Below are 22,417 nucleotides of genomic sequence, written 5' to 3'. Positions count from 1 at the left end.
GCAAGTATTGTTAGGGAAGCTCTCTCTTAAGAAGATGATGAAGAAAAGCTAAACAAAAATCTAGGGAAAGAACACCCCAGCAGGAGGGATATAAAGTAAGGTTCTGAAGAAATCATTAGCTGATGTGTTTGAGAAAAAAAGGACTAGGAGGAAAGTGCAGACTGATGAGACCTGTAAGTAATGGGCAGGAGTAAGAGGAAGAGGCAAGAAGAAGAGGAAGAGGCAGGAGGAAGAGGACGAGGCGGGAGGAAGAGGACGAGGCGGGAGGAAGAGAAAGAGGCAGGAGGAAGGAGAGCAGGAAGAAAGGAGGAAAGAAGAGAGGGATGGGAAGGAGAGGCAAAGAGTGGAGAAAGGAGAGAAGGGAGAAGAGAAAGAAAAGCAAAAGCACAAATAAATGACCAACCAAGACAACTGTAACACTTTACTTCCCTCATCTCACCGCTTTAAATTTTTTTACATTAAAAAACTAACTTGTGCCTCTGATTCAGAGTAAGTAGAGCTACATTAGGTTTAGGCTCCCATTACCAACTGCCGCCTCCTCAGCAGGCCTGCAGTCAACAGTACTTTGGTTTCACTTACAAAATAACGTGTGAATACAAACCTAATATCATTTGGGTGTTGTTGGGGTCCGTTTCAGTTTGCAAGGCACCTATTAATATATTCACAAGTCTCAACTTCAGGGACAGAAAAGTTATTGGTTTATCATAAGAAGAGCTGTCATCGTTACTAAACTTTCCTTCCAGGACCACCTATGGAAAAAACAAATAATATTTAACATCAGCTGTTGCAGCTTATGATGCCCATGTGGGAACAGCTAGATGGAGGAACGGATCAGTATAATGAGAAAGGCTTTCAGTCTAATATTAGCCACTGTGCTAAATCTGTCACTAACAATATGTTAATAGATGTCCTTAGCCTATAACTGCTTGAAAACTGGTAGAAAAACTGACAGAACAACAACAAAAAAATCACAAGTCAACTTTGTTAATTCACTTGAAATAACTTGATGAAATAACTTGAGTTGAAAAATAAAAAAAGCTCCTGTTTCATTTTTAACATTCGATTTGACTTAAATTAGTACAAAAAACAGAATATAGAATATAAAAAAACTTTAACAAAACATTACCTCAGATTTGACTGTCCCAAAATGATGAGGGAGGGGCAACAAAGAAAGCAGGATATTAATGGAGGATCTTCGCAATTCTGTTGGATTTACATAGCTTTTGAATTTTGAGAGTTCTCTGCCAAAAAATAAAAAGCTATTAGTATTTTTGAACTAAAGCACATTTTTAGCTACTGCCAAATACATATAATGCCAATTTTTCCAAATCCAAGCATTGTGTATTTGTATATTGTATATTTCTAAGTTAAACTGTTACTGAATTAAACTAGAAGTTGATTGATTGATTTCTTTATCTAAAACGTAAGGCCTACTCTACAAAGGTAAGACCTCTGTGTTGGAGTTGTTCTTACCCTTCTAGACCAGGCCAAAAACGATTCAACAAGCCCACAGACAAATGAGAACTGAAGGATTTCAGGGATGAGGTGGGTTTGGACACACTACACTCATTTAATGTCGCCTGAGTTCTCTTGGACTATGAAGACAACTGGACAGGATACATTAGGAAACTGGGGAGGAAGCACCAACAGACCAGGCCAAATCAGACAGTTGATATAATAGCAGAGAATGATAGCTTACCTGTCAGGCAAAATGGTTTCAAGAGCTGAAATAAAGTAAGGAACCACAACATCAATCCCTTTCAAGTCACAGCAGAACAAAGGAGGAGAGTTTAGAATAACGCTGGCCAAGACAGGATGGCACACATAATCATTTATCTGCAAACCTTGAATTAAAAGCATGTAAAATCTAGGAAAGCAAGAAAAAAATTTTAAACAAACTGCTGATCAAAAGTTTTCATAATTATTATTTGCTACATAGTTACTGAAAGTCTATTTCCACTCATCACTATTTTTACCCTTTAAAGAAAGGACATTATTGGAATTACTGGAATTTACTAGAATTTTACCCTTTAAAAGTTATTACTGGAATTACTGGAATTTTACCCTTTAAAGGGTATTACTGGAATTAGAACAATTCTGAATCATATACACTAAGACCCAAATCATCTTTCTTAATGAAGAAAAAAAAAACATTCATGTCCGTTGCACCTTCTCAAACCTTAAGCCTTGCAACTCAAAGTTCTAGGGGCCTGCAAATAAGGCAACCAGAACAAAACAAAACAATAGGCTGCAGTACTTTTCAATAAACTGGGGGAACTGCTGAGTTAAATTCCGTAAGAGAAAAATGTTGCAACATTTAGTAATTCCTAGGGAAAAAGGTGTGTTTACATTTTTGTCCCTTCCCCATTATTTTTGGGGGGACAATGAAAGAAAGAAACCTGCATTCGATCATCTGTATTCATCATGAAGGTCACCTGAATAAGATTCCTTTTAGGAATATACCTGAATATAGCTTAGTTTTTAACTCCACCCCCAACCTCTAATCGACTTACTAAGCATTCAATCTCCCGTTATTCAACAGCAACTGCACTGTTATACTCTTCTATTGTGAGGTGCGTTTCTCTTCTCTGCAAAACTCTTCAGAAACAACTTCATCACCTACTGGTTACTGCTCAACCCGTTTCAATCTATCTCTCCCCCTAGAACTCAACTAAAACCATACTAGCAAATAACCAATGGGCTCTCGATTGCCAAATCCAAGAGACATGACTAAGTCTTAACTCATTCTGCCTTTTGAAAGCATTCAACCCTCTAACTACTCCCTTCTCTCCTTGCTCTTCCCTGATTTCTATGACCATTTTCTTTTACAGGTCCTCTTACTCTACCTGCCCCCTAATGATGGTGTTCCTCAGTCTGACAACCTTAGTTCTCAAAGCTCTCTCTTTTACTAACCTGATTTTAAACACTTCTTAAGTCACTAAATATAATCAAATCATTCTAACCCACACCTCTCAACTGAACTCCAGATCTATTACCCAAAATCTTACTGGATATCTGGATGTCTAGTGATTATTATGGTACTTCTGTGCACAATATCTGGCACAAAGTAGGACTTAATAAATATTTGTTGATAAATATCCCATAGGCACTTCAAATTCAATCGATTCAAAACTAAACTAATCACTTGCCCTCTCATGAATCTGTTGTTTTGGTTTGCCCTACTACCACCCATTCAGTCTTATGGCTCAGTCAGAAAGTTCATGGTGATAGCCTTCTCTCCTACTACCAGAGTACCATTTAGGATATCTCCCCAGCCCAGAGTTCCTGAGAAACGTGCCCCCACAACAAGGGGGTGAGCTCCAACACCCTTATGTGACCCACCTTCACAACTGTAGCTGACTAGACCAGAGACAGGCAGATTAATTAGATCCTCCTTCCCAGGAGTCTATAATTAAAATTCAGAGATACTAATTGGTCCTGATGGTCACCTAGACCAAGGCCATGAAAACTGGGAACTTTTTTTTTTTTTTGAGACGGAGTCTCACTCTGTCGCCCAGGCTGGAGTGCAGTGGCACGATCTCGGCTCACTGCAACCTCCGCCTCCTGGGTTGAAGCGATTCTTCTGCCTCAGCTTCCCGAGTAGCTGGGACTACAGGCAAATGCCATCATGCCCAGCTAATGAAAACTGGGAACTCAGAAGCACACTACAATAAGAGAAAATGATCTGCAGAGAAGAGAAGAATGAAGCAGTTCTGGCAGACCAGGAAGACAGAGAAAGAGAGAGGAATAAAGTTGTTTTGGTCCTTGAGTATCGGCTCTTCATGAGGCCATACTGCATTTCCTGACCTTAGAATTTAATAAATATCACTAGCTTCTCACAATTTCTTCTCCTTTTACTTAAGTCAGATTGAGAGGGTTTCTGTTGCTTAAACCAAGCGCCAATAGTTACGATAACCCTGCCTATTTGCCTGTATATACCATTCTTTTTCATATCTATAAAATTCTGTACTTGGTTCCCTCTGATAGGGTCAGTTTAATTCTATCTCCTGAGAACCTAGCAAGTATGCAGATATCTAAATACTCTGTTGATATTAACCTCACTTCTGCACTTGTGTGAATGATCAGTTAAGGAAGGCAAAACAGTGTCAAGAAGAACGGGAGGCCATTATGAGTTAATTTAGGAGAAAAGTGACAAAGTCTAAAGTATAATGGTGGGGATAGAGTGAAAAGAGAGATCAGAAAGAGAGTTAAGTAGCAGAAAGGCAAGAGTTGGTTGATCAACTAAAGATACAGAAGAAGAGGATTCTAAAATGACTCTTCGTTTCTGGCCTGAGCAACTGAATGGATGGCAGAGGCATTAACAAAGATGGCTGAAGCCATAGATTTGGAGAAGATGACCCTAACCAACTTCCTAACATAGGCTTAATGCTACTCATCCTTTATAAGTCCAGCATAATCATTTAATCCCCCATAACTCTTTCCCGAATCCCCTAGAGTAAATAAATGTGCGCTGCTTCTTCCCCTGAATACCCACAGCACATTATCTGTGCCTCTCCCATCAATATCCTAATTCCTGCTGGATCATTGTTACATGTGTACATGGCTTTGTTTGGGGCTTTGCCCAGAAAATAAGCTCCTTGGAGGCAGGATTTACAGCTGACTTATTTCTGGACTGCCTACATGGGAATACTGTGCTAAAAATTTGTTAACAAATAATTGTGGTCCTTCGAAATCTCTCCATATTAAAAAGATTCAAATAAGATGACATAAATAGCACTTCTAAAACAAAAAGGGTCTTAAGGGTCTTTACCTAATCTGATGAGACAGGTAAAATGAAAGATTTCAGGCAAATGTCGATCACTTACAGACATCTGTAGGTATTTCAGACCAACATCACTCATCGGTTCAGTCGGCCAAGCAACAATGGCTTCACTATCAAAACTATATAAATGAAAAAACAAACAAAAATTCCAAGACCTGGATAAATAAGCTGGCAGAATCTCTTCTCCAGTCTTCTTGCTACAAAAAATCCTACACAGTGTCCCACAAGCCTCAGCTCTTCCTGCTTCATAGTTATCAGGAAATTCACTTGCATCAAACATAGGATTGGAAACCATGGTGTCTGTGGACATTTGTGACCCTTTCCGTCGAAACTCCATGCTAGCTTGTGTTGTAATGGCTGGGGAGAGAAAAGGAGGGTTTTATTATATTTGCAATATGCCACATAGGCTCATGGGACCCTGGACACAAAGATCAAATATTGGTGTCATTAAATAGCTACTTGAATCCAATAAGTGCTTTTGTTTAGCAACTATGTCTTAATATTTTTAAAAAGGGCTCTCTGAAATCTTTGAAAATAGGTTACAATTAATTTACAGTGGCATTGTCAGTTTAACAGATTGTACAAGAAGCATTTTTCAACTGAATTTTTGATCAGCAGAGTACATTTGTATATATCTGTATCCACATACAGATATATAATACAGAATTTGGCTTTTCTATTATTTCTTTTCTGTTTTTTCTTCCCCCTACAGAATGATGCTTAAACGTTAAGAAAAATAGCTACTGCAATTTACACATTACCCCAGATGGACATCCTAATTAAATGGGCAACCCTATGCCGGTCTGTATACTTTAGGGAGAGGGCAAAGTAAGGATGAGAAGTGGGCAGGGAGAAAAAGAGAGCATTCCCACCACCCACCCAACTCCAAAACACACACCAAAGAATCGCTCAACCAAGCAAAATGAGAATGAATTTTAACAACCACAGACAGCAGCTAACTTGAGGCTGATAAATCAGAAAATTGGATTGATAAAAAAGATTATCATGGTCATTCGTTATCACTGAAACAGAAGCCCTTTGAAAGTTGCTTTTATTTTTAACAAAAGATTTCACAGTGTATTGAAAATCACTCTGAAATCTTTTATTACTCTACATGAAATGCTTAAATTATTTTATAATAGATTTAATAGAATACAGAGTCAAGCATAAATCTTTATGCAACTTCCCATGAGCCATTTTTAGTCCTAAATAAGCTATCCAGCAATAATACATTTGAAAAACACTACATGCAGAATGCATACAAATCAAACACTAAATCTGTATAAAAATAAGCTTAAAGCTTTAAAAAAAAAAAAAAAAAAAAAAAAAAGCCAAAACACAGTTAGTGCAAAGTCCTGGAATTCATGACATGACCAGACTAGTATACAGAAATAATGGGACTGATTCAGGCAGATTAATTTGCTTTTGCCAACAATCTTCCCCATTCAAAACACAGAAAAGTATTTTTCTTCCCAAGTGCAAAAACTACAAGAGACAATGACAATCAAATTTTTAATGGAATTATGAAAAAAATAAAAACATGACTGCAATTAAGGAGAAGCTTCTGGTTCCTACTTACAAGATTTATAAGAAAGAAGAATTTGGATAAAAGATGCTGCAAGATAATAGAAATAAATGGAAACAAATCAAAGGACAGTAGTAATTATAAAATACTTTAAAGATGGTGAAATTTTACAATAAATTAAGAAGCTTTTTAGCTTTTTAAAAGTTAAATTAAAAGCTTTACGATACCACAAGCTAGTTCAAAAACATAGGAAATTGTGCATTCAGGTCCAAAATTATGATTTTTGTATCATGCAAAACAATGAACGAAGAAAATTACACAACTACAAAGAACTGAGGTTTTGAAGTGCCCATAACGTGCATTAAAATTTTAGTTCATTAACCCTTCCCAGCTCAATGTTACTTTTACAAAGCACAGTGTGCTGTCATGTAAATCAAAAGCTAACCAGTTCAAAGAAGCAAACACTTTAAGTTAGAGGTGAACTGCATGGCAGAATTCCTTGATGGCAGCCAGTACTTAAAAAACAGTTAATATACCCATGCCTCCCACCAGACTTGAGACCTCAAGATTGGCACCTAGCATTCTAACCCCTTTAACTATTTGGACACCTCATATCTCCTGGGTAATGTAACAGCCTTTATCATCTCTGAACACAATGAGGAGAAAAGGAGCTTCTATCCTCTCCCCAGCAAGGAAAAATTTTAAAGTAAGATGTTGTTCACGTATGATTTGAAGTCTGGTTTTTATCTTCTGGTGCAAGAGGGTGAGCAAAGCTGTTACAAACTCCCTGGAGAGCAAAAAGATCTATAAGTTCCCTTTAAGCAAGCCCACCAACCAAGCAGCAGGTTGAGCCATTCTAGATTCACAGATTTCAGTGTCAACAGCTCTATACCCAAAAGTTACATTGTAACAATTACATCTTAACAAAAATAAAAAAGAAAAATAGGACTGATTCATTCTAGAAAATGCAAATTAATAAATATAAACATGGTACAGAAAACTCAAAATACAAGGTACATGAACATAAAGACAAGAATAACCCAATAGTCATTTTTTTAAAGTTTTCACTTATTGTAAGTAAGCACATTTACCTATCCCAGAAGCACTACTTTCAAATTGTGGATAAAATTATAATATGAAAATGGAAGAATATAAAGTGTCTGAATTTGAACAAAATAAAGCAAGCAAAGACATCCCTAAACTCAACCATGGCATTCTCAAATTATATTCCCAAAAATCTTTATATTCACAACTTTTCTAAATTAAAGATTTGTAAGAATATTCAAAATAATTACGAGTATAATGTTCACAGACATAGATCCTAGTTCTGAGATGATAATAATAATAGCTAAGAATTATAGTAACAGCTAAGAATTCATTTCTGAGAGAAAGCAGAGACCCTTCTGGTCATTGTATTAGTTTTATCCTTGGAATTAACAGTCTCCCTAGAGATACATAAACTAATTAGACATCTTTTTGTCTTGATCTATTTCCAACCCCAGTAGAAGAGTGGTTTCTTACCAAACAATCAATACACTCATTAATGCATATATCACAGTACCTGGCCGATAGTAACAGCAGCTCAATAAATGCCAGCCATTGTCATTTTTCAGCTCTCTAAGACATATTATAAATATTCAAAACATTGTGCCCTACCCCACCCATCCATCCTGCACCCTATGCCATTACTTTCAAATATAATAGTTAAGATGACAAAAAAAAACCACCAGCTCTTATTTAGACAGTTTCCTTTTTATAATAAAATCTAAATGAAGATATCAGGGTTGAGTTATTAATTCTCCACCAATCAATTTTATTAAGCTAAAAAGCAAATAATATTTTTGAAAGTGTGCCCTTGAAATAAAGTTCTCTAGACTAAAATCTGAGAGGTCAGAGTGTAGTGTGAAGCAAAAATTTCCTGATGTTTACATATACTAATGAGTGAATGGCTGTCAAAATCGAAAACACTTCTTGTAAAGTAAATTTCCAGTTCGAATTTTTAATTATTTATATAAATTTTATTATCCTGGCTGACATGAAGGGAACTTCCAGGTCACCTACTGAAAGAAATCTGATTCAACAAAATGTGACTAACCTTAAGTATGTCTAATAAAACCAGACAAAAGGCCAAACCTCATAGAACATACATAAAAAGAACAGGGAGGAAAACTTCTTAAGTTCTGTTACTTCAGCTGGAAGGGGTTAAGCACAAGACATTGCTTGGTCAGAAACAGAGAGCTTTTTAAGATACATATTAATCTTGCAGGTAGGAAAGACTAAAAAGAAAAAGGAAAAGGAAAATAATGATAACATATTTCTTGAGTAATATTTACCAGTCATGCTGCTGTCTCTGTTTATCCCATTATGAAGTTTACAGTGAACAAATGCTGCATCAAATAACCATGATCCAAAGAGATTCAAGATGCTGTTAACCTTTGGTCTCCGAGGGGCAGGCAGTGGCCGGGGTTCTGAACTAGTCTGATTTGGACTTGACAGAGGAGAGGTGGAGGACGTCTGGTGCTGAACTTTAGAGGCATGAGCAGTACTAACCTATTAGACGAACACAAGAATACACCCATACCAATGAAAAGTCTGAGAAAACAGCAAGACTTTATAAAAAGAATGGCAGATTAAAAAGCCAACCTTATATAGCATAACAATGGTGATGTAAACTCTTACTGTGCTTGTCTTCATGGTGGCCTTATTCACAGTAACAGCCCGGTGCCTCCGGTTATGTGGGGGGGTGGTACTGACAGCAGCACTTTGAGGCATACTTAATCTATTCACGGGTGTTGGGGGAGCACTGTCTGATCGGGGTCTAGAAATACCTTAAAAAAAAAAAAAAAAGACAAATGAAATTATTCCTCATAGGTCAAAATATATGATCAGAAAATTTCTCCCAGTAACCTAGTGAAGGCTTGGGACACATAGACTATAGCAGAGATTGCTAGTTGCCTCTCAGTATCTACTCACTATTTCTTCCTGAGTAACAGAACACAAACTTTAGATGGACATGACTACCCAGAAAAAAAATGACTCAATTTTCAAGCTCCCTTTGCACCTAGATGTGGCCATATTTTGACCATAAAGAAGTTGGTGACTGTTGGGTAGGTCTTCTAAGAGATCTTCTTAAAGGACCAATTATATGCAGACTCTCCTTCCTTCCTAGTTCCTGGACAGGATGTTTGGAACTCACTCAACCATCATGGCCCATGAGGCACCGTGCAAAGAATGGAGAGCCACCAGATGGAAGGGCCTTGGATCCCTGCTGGTGATGGAACCATTACACTGCCTAGCCCTAGATTTAACATATGTGAAAATAAGCTATCTTGTTTACAATAGGATTTTTGGTTGTTACGTGGCAGCCAAACTTAATCAGAGCTAACATATTAACTGTATATTAATAAGTATACATAAATATTTTAGAAAATATTATAAATCACTGCCTTTCAACAGGTTAAAAAATTGACTTTTCATATATCTAAAATGTGAAAAACAGCTTAAAAGAATGGCTCACTAAAGGTATAATTTGCTTTTTAATGATATACATGAGAATGGTCCCAAATGCATTTTCATCTGTATTTTCTTGGATAGCTAGTATGCATGAACACTCTTTTCTTTTGCAATCATTTACTCTTATCCTTTGTCCATTTATCTACTAGGCCTAATTCTTGTTCTTAGCACTTTGTTTGATGTATTAGGTGGGTACAAAAGTAACTGCAGTTTTGGCCGCATTACTTTTAATGGCAAAAACCGCAATTACTTTTGCACCTATCTAAATATTTACATAGAAACGATAATCCTCTGGCTATTTTATTTGTTGCAAATAATTTTTCCTCGCTTGTTATTTGTCATCAAATCTGTTCATCTTTTCCTTCGGATGTTTTCTAATAACTCCTAGGGTTAGCCTCTAGAGTTATCTAAATGAAGCTCTTCATACATCTAGCAACATACACAAAATTCACCTAAGAATGCATCCACCAGACAGCTGATTCCACGCATGGCACGAAAAAATATTTGAGGCAGATGTTTAAGGCAGGGATACTGATTCAATTCTTGCGGCATTCCGCTCACATTCAAGAACTGTTCCTGAAATTTGGGAGTAGAGCTTATAATAGCTGGGTTACTCAAATCCACAGGATTACTATTAAAAGAGAGGAAAGAATTAATCACAAATTTAGAAATTTCTATAGCAATAAAATACATGTAATCTAATTTAAGAATAGGACTGTGCCTATTTCTCTGATTCAGAAAAGAGACTGATTTGTATTTAATGGGCCAGCGATTCAAATCTCAACATTTCTTTACAGAAGATCTGCAGTGTGGTTACATGAACATTGCCTACTCCAAGCATGAGAATCAAAGTAAGACTAGAAAAAATTTTAATTTTTTGAGAGTATACATAGATGCTTTTTCTAATATGTTAAGAATTAAGCAATAGATGGACATGGTGGCACGTGCCTATGGTCCCAACTACTTGGAAGGCTGAGGCAGATCACTTGAGCCAAGGAGTTCAAGGCCGAGGCTGCAGTGAGCTATGATCATGCCAATGCACTCCAGCCTGAGCAACAGAGCAACATGCCATCTCAGGAAAAAAAGAAAAAAGAAAAAAAGAAAAAAAGAAAAAGCAATGGAATGGTAAAGCTATAAATATGTCAACAAAAGCTCCAAGGAGAAAATTTTACTTTAATATTAACATTTTCAATTAAAAAAAAACAACTATATTTGAAAATCAGGATTAGTGTTAACAGTTTTATGTTGTGTTCATGTGTATGTACTAAAGCCCTAAATTTCAAAACGGTGTATTTGTGTTTGAATTACATTTTATGTACAAAGTCTGAAATATTTCCATTAAAAAACAGATTATGATTTTTCACTCAAATGGTCTGCTTAGCATTCCATTAAAAAGCCTCTCCAATTCAAAGTAATACTGATAATCTAAAGCCGGTAAACAGAATTTCCACTAGCTACAAGGCAAAAGAACTAGGCTGAGAAATAGGAATCAGTGATCTATACATGCTCTGCCTTTCAAAACCTCTTTTTCCACCCACCAAAAGACTTAATTTCAAGTAACTGTAATTGGGGAAAGGAGAATGTGTGTGCATGTAAGAAAAATGGGCTTCCAGTGGTAGCACACTGTTTCCATAGAACTGGACTAGTCCACCAAGTAAGACAGAGGAAGGGAGATTCGTCTCCAGCAGCAGTGCCTGCTGGGGGCTGTAGTTCAACTATTCAGAAATTAGAAGAACAAGGAGTAAAGCTGAAATGGAACTACACCTAAGTCCCACAGAGCTTGGCTAAATTCATGTCTACTGTAACTCAAAAACTGGAGAGAGAAAGATTCATACCAGCTTCTCCAGAGGTAAACCAGGAATGACTTTATTGGCTCCCAAATATTTAGAGAACAGACTCAAGAAAGTAAGTAAAACTTGAAATAAGAATGGGTAACAAAGGATATGAAAAACTAAAAGAAACTGCATTCCTGCAGTTCCCAATGCCCCGTGTACCTGACACATTTGGGGAACCTGTTAAAAAATCCAGATTAGACCTAAATTTACTGAAACAATCTCCAGATGGGGCCTAAAGGGCAGGTGGGCATACACAAGTCCAAAGACAAGCATTTGACAACAGTATGGAAACAAAAATGAAAAATATTTTTTGGTTTTCCTGGAAAAAGATAAATCACTAACACACAAGACAAAATGTTGATGCCTATCTCCCCATCATATTCAACCTTCATCCTAGGAAATCTGCCAACAATCACAAATAATCACAATCATAAAAAATCCTCATGACCTGCCTTCTACCCACTCGCAGCTCATTTAAGAAAGGAGGTAAAACTGTCCTAAAGGAGGTATCCAGATGCCTGCCAGAGACCTAATTAACGAAGATAATTTGATCCAGTTTTCCCTTTGGAGAAACTAAGCAAAGGGAAGGCCCCCGTGAACTGAAAGGACAAACACTGAAGTCAAACAGTATCACAGCTATTTACACCACTGGGCAGTCATCAAGAGACTGCATGTCCCCCTCTCAAAGGCAGGAGGAAACAGGGACCCAGGAGCAAGCCTGCTGGAGAAAGAGAACAATGTGCATGCACAAGAGAATCAAAAAAGCAAAGAGAAACAAATGACAGAGTGGCTTGTCCCGAGGCTGCCTTCATCCCTCCCCAACATGAGAAAGGGTTGTTTGCTGCTTCATGGAGCCTAGTAAGACTGCTCTATCTTCACATAATCTCTTTTGCTCACCTGCATTTGCTTAAGTTGGCTCCTCTTTTTGCCATCCAAAATAACTCTGACTAAAGTACCACAGTCAGCTCAAGAAGAAAGACTATCTAAGTACTAGCTCTAAAAAAGACTCGACTAGAGTTTTACTGTTCATTTATTTCAAACTCTTAAGGAACACAAAACTTTGACACAACAGACCATAAAAAAGGATAGAAAGTTTTCCTATCCAATTCATCAAAAGAGAGAACTACAGACAATTCAGAAAAACATTAAAAGAAAAGCATTCCATAACCAAGCAAAACTTTTCTTTCAGGAACGATAGATGGTTCAACATTGGGAAATTAATTAATATTTCACATCAACAGATGAAAGAAGAAAAACCACTTAATTGCTTAAATGGATCCAAAAATATTATTTGAAACAATTCGGTACTATTCTTTATTTTATTTATATTTTAATTTAATTTTTTTTTTTTTTTGAGACAGTCTTGCTCTGTTGCCCAGGCCAGAGTACAGTGGTGTGATCTTGGCTCACTGCAACTCTGCCTCCCGGGTTCAAGCAATTCCTGTGCTTCAGCCTCCTGAGTAGCTAGGATTACAGGTGCACCACTATACTCAGCTAATTTGTTTTTCGCTTCCCCCGCCCCGCCGCCGCTCTGTCGCCCGGGCTGGAGTGCAACCTCTGCTTCCCGGTTCAAGCGATTCTCCTGCCTCAGCCTCCCAAGTAGCTGGGATTACGGGCATGTGCCACCACACCCAGCTAATTTTTGTATTTTTAGTAGAGACAGGGTTTCACCATGTTGGCCAGGCTGGTCTCGAACTCCTGACTTCAAGGGATCTGCCCGCCTTGGCCTCCCAAAGTGTTGGCATTACAGGCATGAGCCACCACGCCCAGCCCATTTTTTGTATTTTTAGTAGAGACGGGGTTTCACCGTGTTGCCCAGGCTGGTCTTGAACTCCTAAGCTTGGGTGATCTACCCGTGTTGGCCTCCAAAAGTGCTATTATTATAGGCGTGAGCCACCGTGCCCGGCCTATATTTTTAAAAATTTTTAATTGCTGGCCGGGCGTGGTGGCTCAAGCCTGTAATCCTAGCACTTTGAGAGGCCGAGGCAGGCGGATCACGAGGTCAAGAGATCAAGACCATCCTGGCTAACACGGTGAAACCCTGTCTCTACTAAAAAATACAAAAAATTAGTCGGGCGTGGTGGTGGGCACCTGTAGTCCCAGCTACTCAGGAGGCTGAGGCAGGAAAATGGCGTGAACCCAGGAGGCGGAACTTGCAGTGAGCAGAGATTGCGCCACTGCACTCCAGCCTGGGTGACAGAGCGAGACTCCGTCTTAAAAAATAAATAAATAAAAATAAATAAAATTTTTAACTGCTTAGGAAACCAGGAGCATAAAAAAGAACATCTAATATCAACAACCAACATCCTACTCAAAATTCCATATATCAGAGGCATTCCGATGAAAATCAGACCAAAAAAGGTGCCAAAACAGTATCACTTTAATTCAACAGTGTTCTACTTCTGATGGATGCAGTAAAATAATATACAGAAATAACTGTAATAATAGCAACTTTCAAGCACCTACCATGCACTAGGCATCATACCATTTTACATGCTTTTTCTTCTTCAATACTTATAAGGAGATGGTACTATCATTATTCCCATTATGTAGATTAAAAAGAAACTGAGGCACAGAGAGAATAAATTGCTCAAGTTCACAAAGAAAAAACTAGCAGAATTTAAGTCAGGTCCAAGACTTACTGCATCCAAAGTACTTTTAATTAGTCACCAAAACAAGTATGAATTATTAGAAAAGAGACACTTCTTATTTGCAGATATGTGCCCATATCTCAGAAGAATCAGTGAAATATTCAGAGCTCTTTTAAATGCTATATATAATATGCAAAATAACATGCAGTAAAAAATGTTCTTTACAGCAGTAATAACCATCTAGAAGACAGAATAGCAGAAAAGAGCTTTTCAAAACATCAGCAACAAATACCTAGAAATAATGGTAAAGAAAATATTAAAAATCTTTGTGAAGAAAACTGTAAAACATTTCAAGAAGATATGCAAAATTCTAAAAAAAGAAAAAGACATGCTCTTAAAAAGGGAGACTTGCCAGCCGCCCCGTCCGGGAGGTGGGGGGCAGCCCCTGCCCGGCCGCCGCCCTGTCTGGGAGGTGGGGAGCGCCTCTGCCTGGCCGCCCCGTCTGGGAAGTGAGAAGCCCCTCTGCCCGGCCGCCACCCCGTCTGGGAGGTGTACCCAACAGCTCATTGAGAACGGGCCATGATGATGATGGCGGTTTTGTCGAATAGAAAAGGGGGAAATGTGGGGAAAAGAAAGAGAGATCAGATTGTTACTGTGTCTGTGTAGAAAGAAGTAGACATAGGAGACTCCATTTTGTTCTGTACTAAGAAAAATTCTTCTGCCTTGGGATGCTGTTAATTTATAACCTTACCCCCAACCCCGTGCTCTCTGAAACATGTGCTGTGTCAACTCAGGGTTAAATGGATTAAGGGCAGTGCAAGATGTGCTTTGTTAAACAGATGCTCGAAGGCAGCATACCCGTTAAGAGTCATCACCACTCCCTAATCTCAAGTACCCAGGGACACAAACACTGCGGACGGCGGCAGGGCCCTCTGCCTAGGAAAACCAGAGAACTTTGTTCACATGTTTATCTGCTGACCTTCCCTCCACTATTGTCCTATGACCCTGCCAAATCCCCCTCTCCGAGAAACACCCAAGAATGATCAATAAATACTAAAAAAATTAAAAAAAAAAAAAGGCAGACTCAATATCAGATATCAGTGTTTCCTAAATATAAATACAAGCTTAATACAATTCTCATCTTTGGCAGAGTCTGGCTAGCTGTTCACCACTTTCTCTTTTCTTCTCTGTTCTCTTGCAATTAAGTGTGGTGTGTGTTTGAGTTGTGGCTAATGGAATATGAGTAACAGTGATTTATATTACTTCAAGGCCTGACACATAAAACCCTCCCACAAAATTTTCCTTGCTCTCTGTTCCCCATCTGCTAGCCAGATACGAGAATCCTGCTTATAACACTGAGGCCCTAATGGAGTCATCTGTTGAAGATGAAAGAGCCTCTGCCAGCTGGGTCTCTGAACGACTATGTGAGCAGAGCCAGTCCTGACTCCAGACTTTATAAAAGATTTTCAAGTTCATTTGCTAAAGCAGAACATATTCCTTACCCTAATTAATACACAATCCAAACCCCAGAAGGTTTCATTGAGGTTTTTCCTTCTGTTTGCTTATGTTTTGTAACTTGAAAAATTGGTTCTAAAATTGATCTGAAATGTTAAACAGGCAAGAAGAGATAAATATTCTAAGAGAAGGAAAAAGAGAAAAAGACATTAGACCTACTAAATATCAGTAAATATTATAAAGTTAAAATAAGAGTGTGAATCTGATATAAAAACAAATGAAGAAATTAATGCAGTAATATGTGAACTAAAGACAAATTCCAGGCTGGGTGCGGTGGCTCGATGCTTGTAATCCTAGCACTTTGGGAGGATGAAGTGGGTGGATTGCTTAAGTCCAGGAGTTTGAGACCGCCTGGGCAACGTAGGAAGACCCCATCTCTGCAAACTACATGCGTGCGTGTGTCTGTGTGTGTGTGTGTATGTGCGTGTGTGTGTTTATATATATATAAAGACAGATCCTGAGGTATATAAAAGAACTTACTATTACAAAGGAAACAACACTGGAAGAAATCATAGGTGACTATCTGATCAAAGAACACAAAGGAAATAGAAAATGATCACAGAAAGACATTTAAAAACTAAGATCACTGACAGCTGAAAAACACAAACTGTAACTACAAAATGGGAAGAAATGATAAAAAAATGATTAACATACCTAACTTATAAAAAGGTCATAAAGAGTAATTCAGAATCACTGATACACAAAATAGAAAAATTAGGCTAGTTAAACCAGAAAGAGAAGATATGCAAGGAAAAAATTTAAGAATCAGTTTACAACAGAATAAATGTTCCACAGAGCACACAGATGGGGCTGGAAGAGGGACAAGTAAAAAGTGATGAAGCTGAACTGAAGAGAATTACTATATAAAAGACAGGGACAGCAGGAAGTAGCAGTATACCCCTCTGTGAAATTTTAGGGTGTATCTCCCATTGAAACTTTAAACAGGCTATTGGAGGAGGGCTCTGAGAGGCAGACTGACCAGTCAGTGCTGGGCACAGAGAGGAGCAAGGCAACCTCCAGTCCCCACAGAATGTGACAAAATCCCAAGAGAAAGATCATCAGCCTGGCTGCAGTAACAGGCAAGAGAACAAGTGCGGCATCTACCACAGGGAACGCGTTCCTAGAGCGTGTAAACCAAGAGTGGCTGAGGACAGCCTAACCCTGCTGGGACGGGGAGAGCAGGAGGCACAGGACAGAAATGTGCTTGTTGTCCAGCTGGATTCCATTTGATGAATGGTGCTTAGTGTCCACATTCTGAATTCAAACAAGAGACTTACAGCATGGTTCCTGCCCTAAGATACTTACTAGGTAAATGGCACATGAAATAATAAAATAACAATACCTTAACATGTGTAAAAAGCGAAACCATGTCTGTGCAACACACTCATTATCCATTTCTGGAGGGATCAGACTGGCATCTTCATCGGGAACTTTAAATGCAGGAAATGAAGGACCATATGTAAAGCGTAGCAATCTAGAAAATAAATGCACACCACTGAGTCCATTTCTTAACAGACTGAAAAATACACTCAAGCATAGAAAGAAGACAGAGAAAATGGATGAAACATGTGTACCTCACATAAGTGAACAAGACATATGGAAACCCTCATTTATAAAACAGACAAACTGAAAGAGGATTTCTAGTTTTTTTATGTTTGGGATGATGGATATGCTAATTACTCTGATCAATCACTACACATTTTTTATATATATATCAAAACATTATGTACTCCACAAATATGTACAACTATTATGTGTTCATTAAAAAAAAGTTTTACATTGAAAACAAATTGGAGACTTTCAAGATGATTTCTAACGGAAAGAAGCTGGGAAGAAGAGAGTATATGCTGGTGTATATATTTTATATGTAATACACGTGTTGTTATCAGCGTCTTCTTTAAAAGATACACGAGTTTTTGGGTAAAATAAACAAGTATACCAAAAAAAGAGTGTTTTAAATTATTTAAGATACTTAAATAATTTAAAATAATTAGTATTAAAATACTGTTACTTCCTGCTGTCCTTTATATAGTAATTCTCTTCAGTTCAGCTTCATCACTTTTTACTTGTCCCTCTTCCAGCCCCATCCATGTGCTCTGTGGGACATTTATTCTGTTGTAAACTGATTCTTAAAGTTTTTCCTTGCATCTCTTCTCTTTCTGGTTTGACTAGCCTAATTTTTCTACTTGTGTATCAGTGATTCTGAATTATTCTTTATGACCTTTTTATAAGTTAGGTATGTTAATCATTTTTTATCATTTCTTCCCATTTTGTAGTTATAGTTTGTGTTTTTCAGCTGTCAGTGATCTTAGTTTTTAAATGTCTTTCTGTGACATTTATATGTTTATATGTAATATGTTTGACATATACACATTACATATTACTTATAAATTATAGCTATTTATATATGTAATTATACTTATATAATTATATAATCATACAATATTTAAATTTTTTAAAAGATTCATCTCGCTGCAAATTTCTGCCATATAACTAAGTTATAATAGTTTTACATGAAGTTCAGAATTTATGACATACCATAAAAATAACTCAACAACTTAATTACTTAATAGTAATATTCTAAATGTATTAAAACTATTCAAAGCCCTTTAACTCAATTATTCTCTACCTAAAGATAATATAATCAGAATACATATAAAGACTATGTATAAAGCATTCATATCACCAATATTTTTAAAATAAAACAATGGGAACAACATAAATATCAAAACAGCAGGGGAAGATGGGAGGATTGCTTGAGGTCAGGAGATCGAGGCTACAATGAGCCATGACTGCGCCACTGCACTCCACCCTGGGCAACAGAGCAAGACCATATCTCAAAAAAAAAAGAAAAACAAAAACAAAAACAAAAAAACAACGCTGGCATAGTGGCTCACGCCTGCACTCCAATCCCAGCACTCTGGGAGGCCAAGTCTAGTGGATCACTTGAGTCCAGGAGCTTGAGGCCTGCCTGCCTGGGCGATATGCAAAACCTCATCTTTACAAAAAATACAAAAATTAGCTGGGCGTGGTGGCATGAACCTGTAGCTCCCAGCTGCCATGGGAGGCTGAGGTGAGAGGATTGTTTGAGCCTGGGGAGGTTGAGGCTGCTATAAGTCCTGATCATACCACTGTACTCCAGCCTGGGCAACAAAGCAAGACCCTGCCTCAAAAAAACAAAAATAACAACAACAATAACAAGGAAATTATTAAATGAATTATAATTCCAATTATATAATGGAAAACTACAAAACCATTAAAAATATGATCTCAACAGCTATTTAATGAGAAAAAGTTTGTGTAACTAAAGTGACAAGAATCAGATATCAAATGAAAAAAGCAGATATTATATAGAATAATTTCAAACTGGCATTTTTAAGAAGGGAACTAAATGGAAAAAATACATTAAAATGTTAACGTGGGTTGGCTCTGAATGATAGGTATCTGTCCCTACATTTTCCAAATTTTCTATTATAAGCATGTACTGTGATTATAATCAAGATAAAAGCATTACTTAAAAACAGATTCATAATTTTTTTAAAGCAATCATCCTGCCTCAGCCTCCCAAAGTGCTGGGATTACAGGTGTGAGCCACCGCTCATGGCTAGATTCATAATATTCATGTTCTCTGTGATATACTAGAATCGACAAAATATTCCAAAGCTTCATTTTTTAGTTTAAATAATAATAAAGATCTAAACATTTTATTAACTCAGAAAAAGAGAAGTCTACCTTCTGATACATAACACTACCTATAAAGTTTTGTTCCTGTCACCCCCTCTCTTTGCCCCCTATCAAACCTGAATGAGATCAAGTCTCTAGATCTAACTACCAGTTTATAGGAAATACAGCGGGGCAGAGAAATATAGTAATTAACCATGTGGACAAATCCAAAATGTGAAACACTCTGTAAGACAACCCAGTTTCTTCAACAAAAAAATTGCAAAGAAAAATAAAGCAGAAACCTAGGCCAGGCGTGGTCACTCAGGCCTGTAATACCAGAACTTTGGGAGGCCAAGGCAGGAGGACTGCTTGAGCCCAGGAGTTCAAGGCCAGCCTGGACAACATGGAGGAACCCCATCTTGACCAAAAATATAAAAATTAGCCAAGCATGGTGGGTGGTGCACGCCTGCAGTTCCAGCTACTCAGGTGGCTGAGGCAGGAGGATCACTTGAGCCTAGGAGATTAAGGCTGCAGTAAGCTGTGATTGCACCACTGCATTCCAGCCTGGGTGACAGAGTAAGAAACCCTGTCAAAAAAAAAAAAGGAAAGGAAAAAGCAGAAACCTATACAGTTGTCCTTCAGAATTATGGGGGATTGACGCAGGACACCCCTCAGATGCCAAAATCCATGGATGCTCAAGTCCCCTTACATAAAATAATTTAGTATTTGCATATAACCTACACACATCTTCCTATATACTTTAAATCGTCTCAAGATTACTTATAATACCAAATACAATGCATACACATCCCTTCATTTGCACAGATTCGATCTAGTACTCAGTAGAAGGCAAATTCAATTTTTACTCTTTGGAATTTTGTGAAATTTTTTGCCAAATATTTTTGATCTCTGACTGGCTGTGTCCATGGATACAGAACCCACAGAGGGCCAATTGTACCTGGAAATTTGAACACTGACTGGCTAACTGGTATTAAAGAATTGTCAACTTTTTTGGGTGTGATAAGGGTATTATATTTTTTAAAGAACCCTTATCTATATCTAGAGTTATACGGGTATAACTTCGAGATCTTGCAGGTTCAGTTTCACACTACCCTAATAAAACAAACATTGCAAAAAGCAAGGCATGCAAGTTTTTTTGGTTTCTCAATGCATATAAAAGTTATGTTTGGACTATACTGTAGTCGATTAAGTATGCAATAGGATTATATCTTTAAAAATCAATGCACATCCTTAATTTAAAAATATTAACATTTTACTGCTGAAAGATGCTAATAATTTATCTGTGCCTTCACCAAGTCATAATCCTTTCCCTTTTTAAAATTTTCCAACTTTAATTTTAGATTCAGGAGGTACATGTGCAGGTTATCTGGGTATACTGCATGATGCTGAGGCTTGGGGTACAAATGATCCCATCATCTGGACTTTTCAACACTGCTCCTCTTCCCCCACCAGCAGTCCTCAGTTTCTAATGTTGTCATCTTTATGTCCATGAGTTTTATGTCCAATGTTTAGCACCCACTTATATAAGAACATGTGATACTTGGTTTTCTGTTCCTGTGTTAATTCACTTAGGATAATGGCTTCAAGCTGCATCCATGTTGCTGCAAAGGACACAATTAATTCTTCTTCATGGCTGCATAGTATTCCATGGTGCATATGTGCCACATTTTCTTTACCCAGTCTACCACTGACGGGCATCTAGGCTGATTCCATGTCTTTGCTATTGTGAATCGTGCTGCAATATATAAAAGCGCATGTGTCTTTTCAGTAGAACAATTTGTTTTCTTTTGGATATATACCCAGCAATGGGATAGCTGGGTTGAATGGTAGTCGTATTTTAAGTTCTTTGAGAAATATCCCAACTGCTTTCCACAGTAGCTGGAACTAATTTACATTCCCACCAGCAGAGTATAAGCATTCCCTTTTCCCTGCAGTCTTGCCAGCATCTACTGTTTTATTGACTTTTTAATAATACCCATTCTGCCTGGTGTGAGATGGTATCTCATTGTGGTTTTGATTTGCATTTGTTTGATGATTAGTAATGTGGAGCATTTTTTCATATGCTTCTTGGCCACTTATATGTCTTCTTTTGATAAGTGTCTGTTCATGTCTTTTGCCTGTTTTTTAATGGGGTTGTTTTTTGCTTGTTCAATTGTTTTAAGTTCCTTATAGATTCTGGATGTTAGATCTCTGTCAGATGTATAATTTGTGAATATTTTCTCCCATTCTGTAGGTTTTCCGTTTACTCTGTTGATAGTTTCTTTTACTGTGCAGAAACTCTTTAGTTTAATTAGGTACCACTTGTCGATTGCTTTTGTTGCAATTACTTTTGAGGACTGAGTCATAAATTCCTTCCCAAGGCAAATGTCCATAATAGTGTTTCCTAGGTTTTCTTCTGGTATTCTTATAGCTTGAGGTATTACATTTAAATCTTTAATCCATCTTGAGTTAATTTTTGTATATGGTGAAAGGTAGGAGTCTAGTTTCATTCTTCTGCATATGGTTAGCCAGTTATCCCTGCACTATTTATTGAATAGAGAGTCCTTTCCCCATTGCTTGTTTTTATTGACTGTCAAAAATCAGATGGCTATAGTTATGCAGCTTTACTTCTGGGTTCTCTATTCTGTTCCATTAGTTTATATATCTGTTTTTGTACCAGTACCATGCTGTTTTGGTGACTGTAGCCCTCTAGTATAGTTTCAAGGTGGGTAATGTGATGCCTCCAGCTTTGTTCTTTTTGCTTAGGATTTGCTTTGGCTATTAGAGCTCTTTTTTGGTTGCAATATGAATTTTAGAATAGGTTTTTTCCTAGTTATGTGAAAAAATGGCACTGGTAGTTTGACAGGAATAGTGTTGAATCTGTAGATTGCTATGGGCAGTATGGTCATTTTAATGATTTTGATTCTTCTAATCCATGAACATGGAATGTTTTTCCATTTGTTTGCGTCATCTAGAGTCATCTTTTCACTGG

The 22,417-nt window shown here is 37.5% G+C and overlaps 1 protein-coding gene across 4 annotated transcripts in view; it reads right to left on the bottom strand.

Moving 5' to 3' along the window:
- The window catches only part of RALGAPB (Ral GTPase activating protein non-catalytic subunit beta), a 105,964-nt gene that overhangs the window by 52,352 nt on the left and 31,195 nt on the right, over positions 1–22,417 (bottom strand). For all 4 annotated transcript variants that reach the window (XM_055373230.2, XM_019017373.4, XM_004062139.5 and 1 more), the window contains exons 6-13: positions 17,105–17,236; positions 10,274–10,452; positions 8,988–9,136; positions 8,642–8,858; positions 4,939–5,140; positions 1,700–1,867; positions 1,127–1,241; positions 602–749 (exon numbers count right to left, since the gene is read on the bottom strand). In XM_055373230.2, the coding sequence (XP_055229205.2) occupies positions 602–749; positions 1,127–1,241; positions 1,700–1,867; positions 4,939–5,140; positions 8,642–8,858; positions 8,988–9,136; positions 10,274–10,452; positions 17,105–17,236 (1,310 nt within the window). The remainder of the gene's footprint in view (positions 1–601; positions 750–1,126; positions 1,242–1,699; positions 1,868–4,938; positions 5,141–8,641; positions 8,859–8,987; positions 9,137–10,273; positions 10,453–17,104; positions 17,237–22,417) is intronic.

Source organism: Gorilla gorilla, chromosome 21 (genome assembly GCF_029281585.2).
Source record: "Gorilla gorilla gorilla isolate KB3781 chromosome 21, NHGRI_mGorGor1-v2.1_pri, whole genome shotgun sequence".
NCBI classification, from domain to species: Eukaryota; Metazoa; Chordata; class Mammalia; order Primates; family Hominidae; genus Gorilla; species Gorilla gorilla.
Note: the sequence above shows the minus strand (reverse complement) of the source record. Positions and strands in the feature narration are given on the sequence as shown.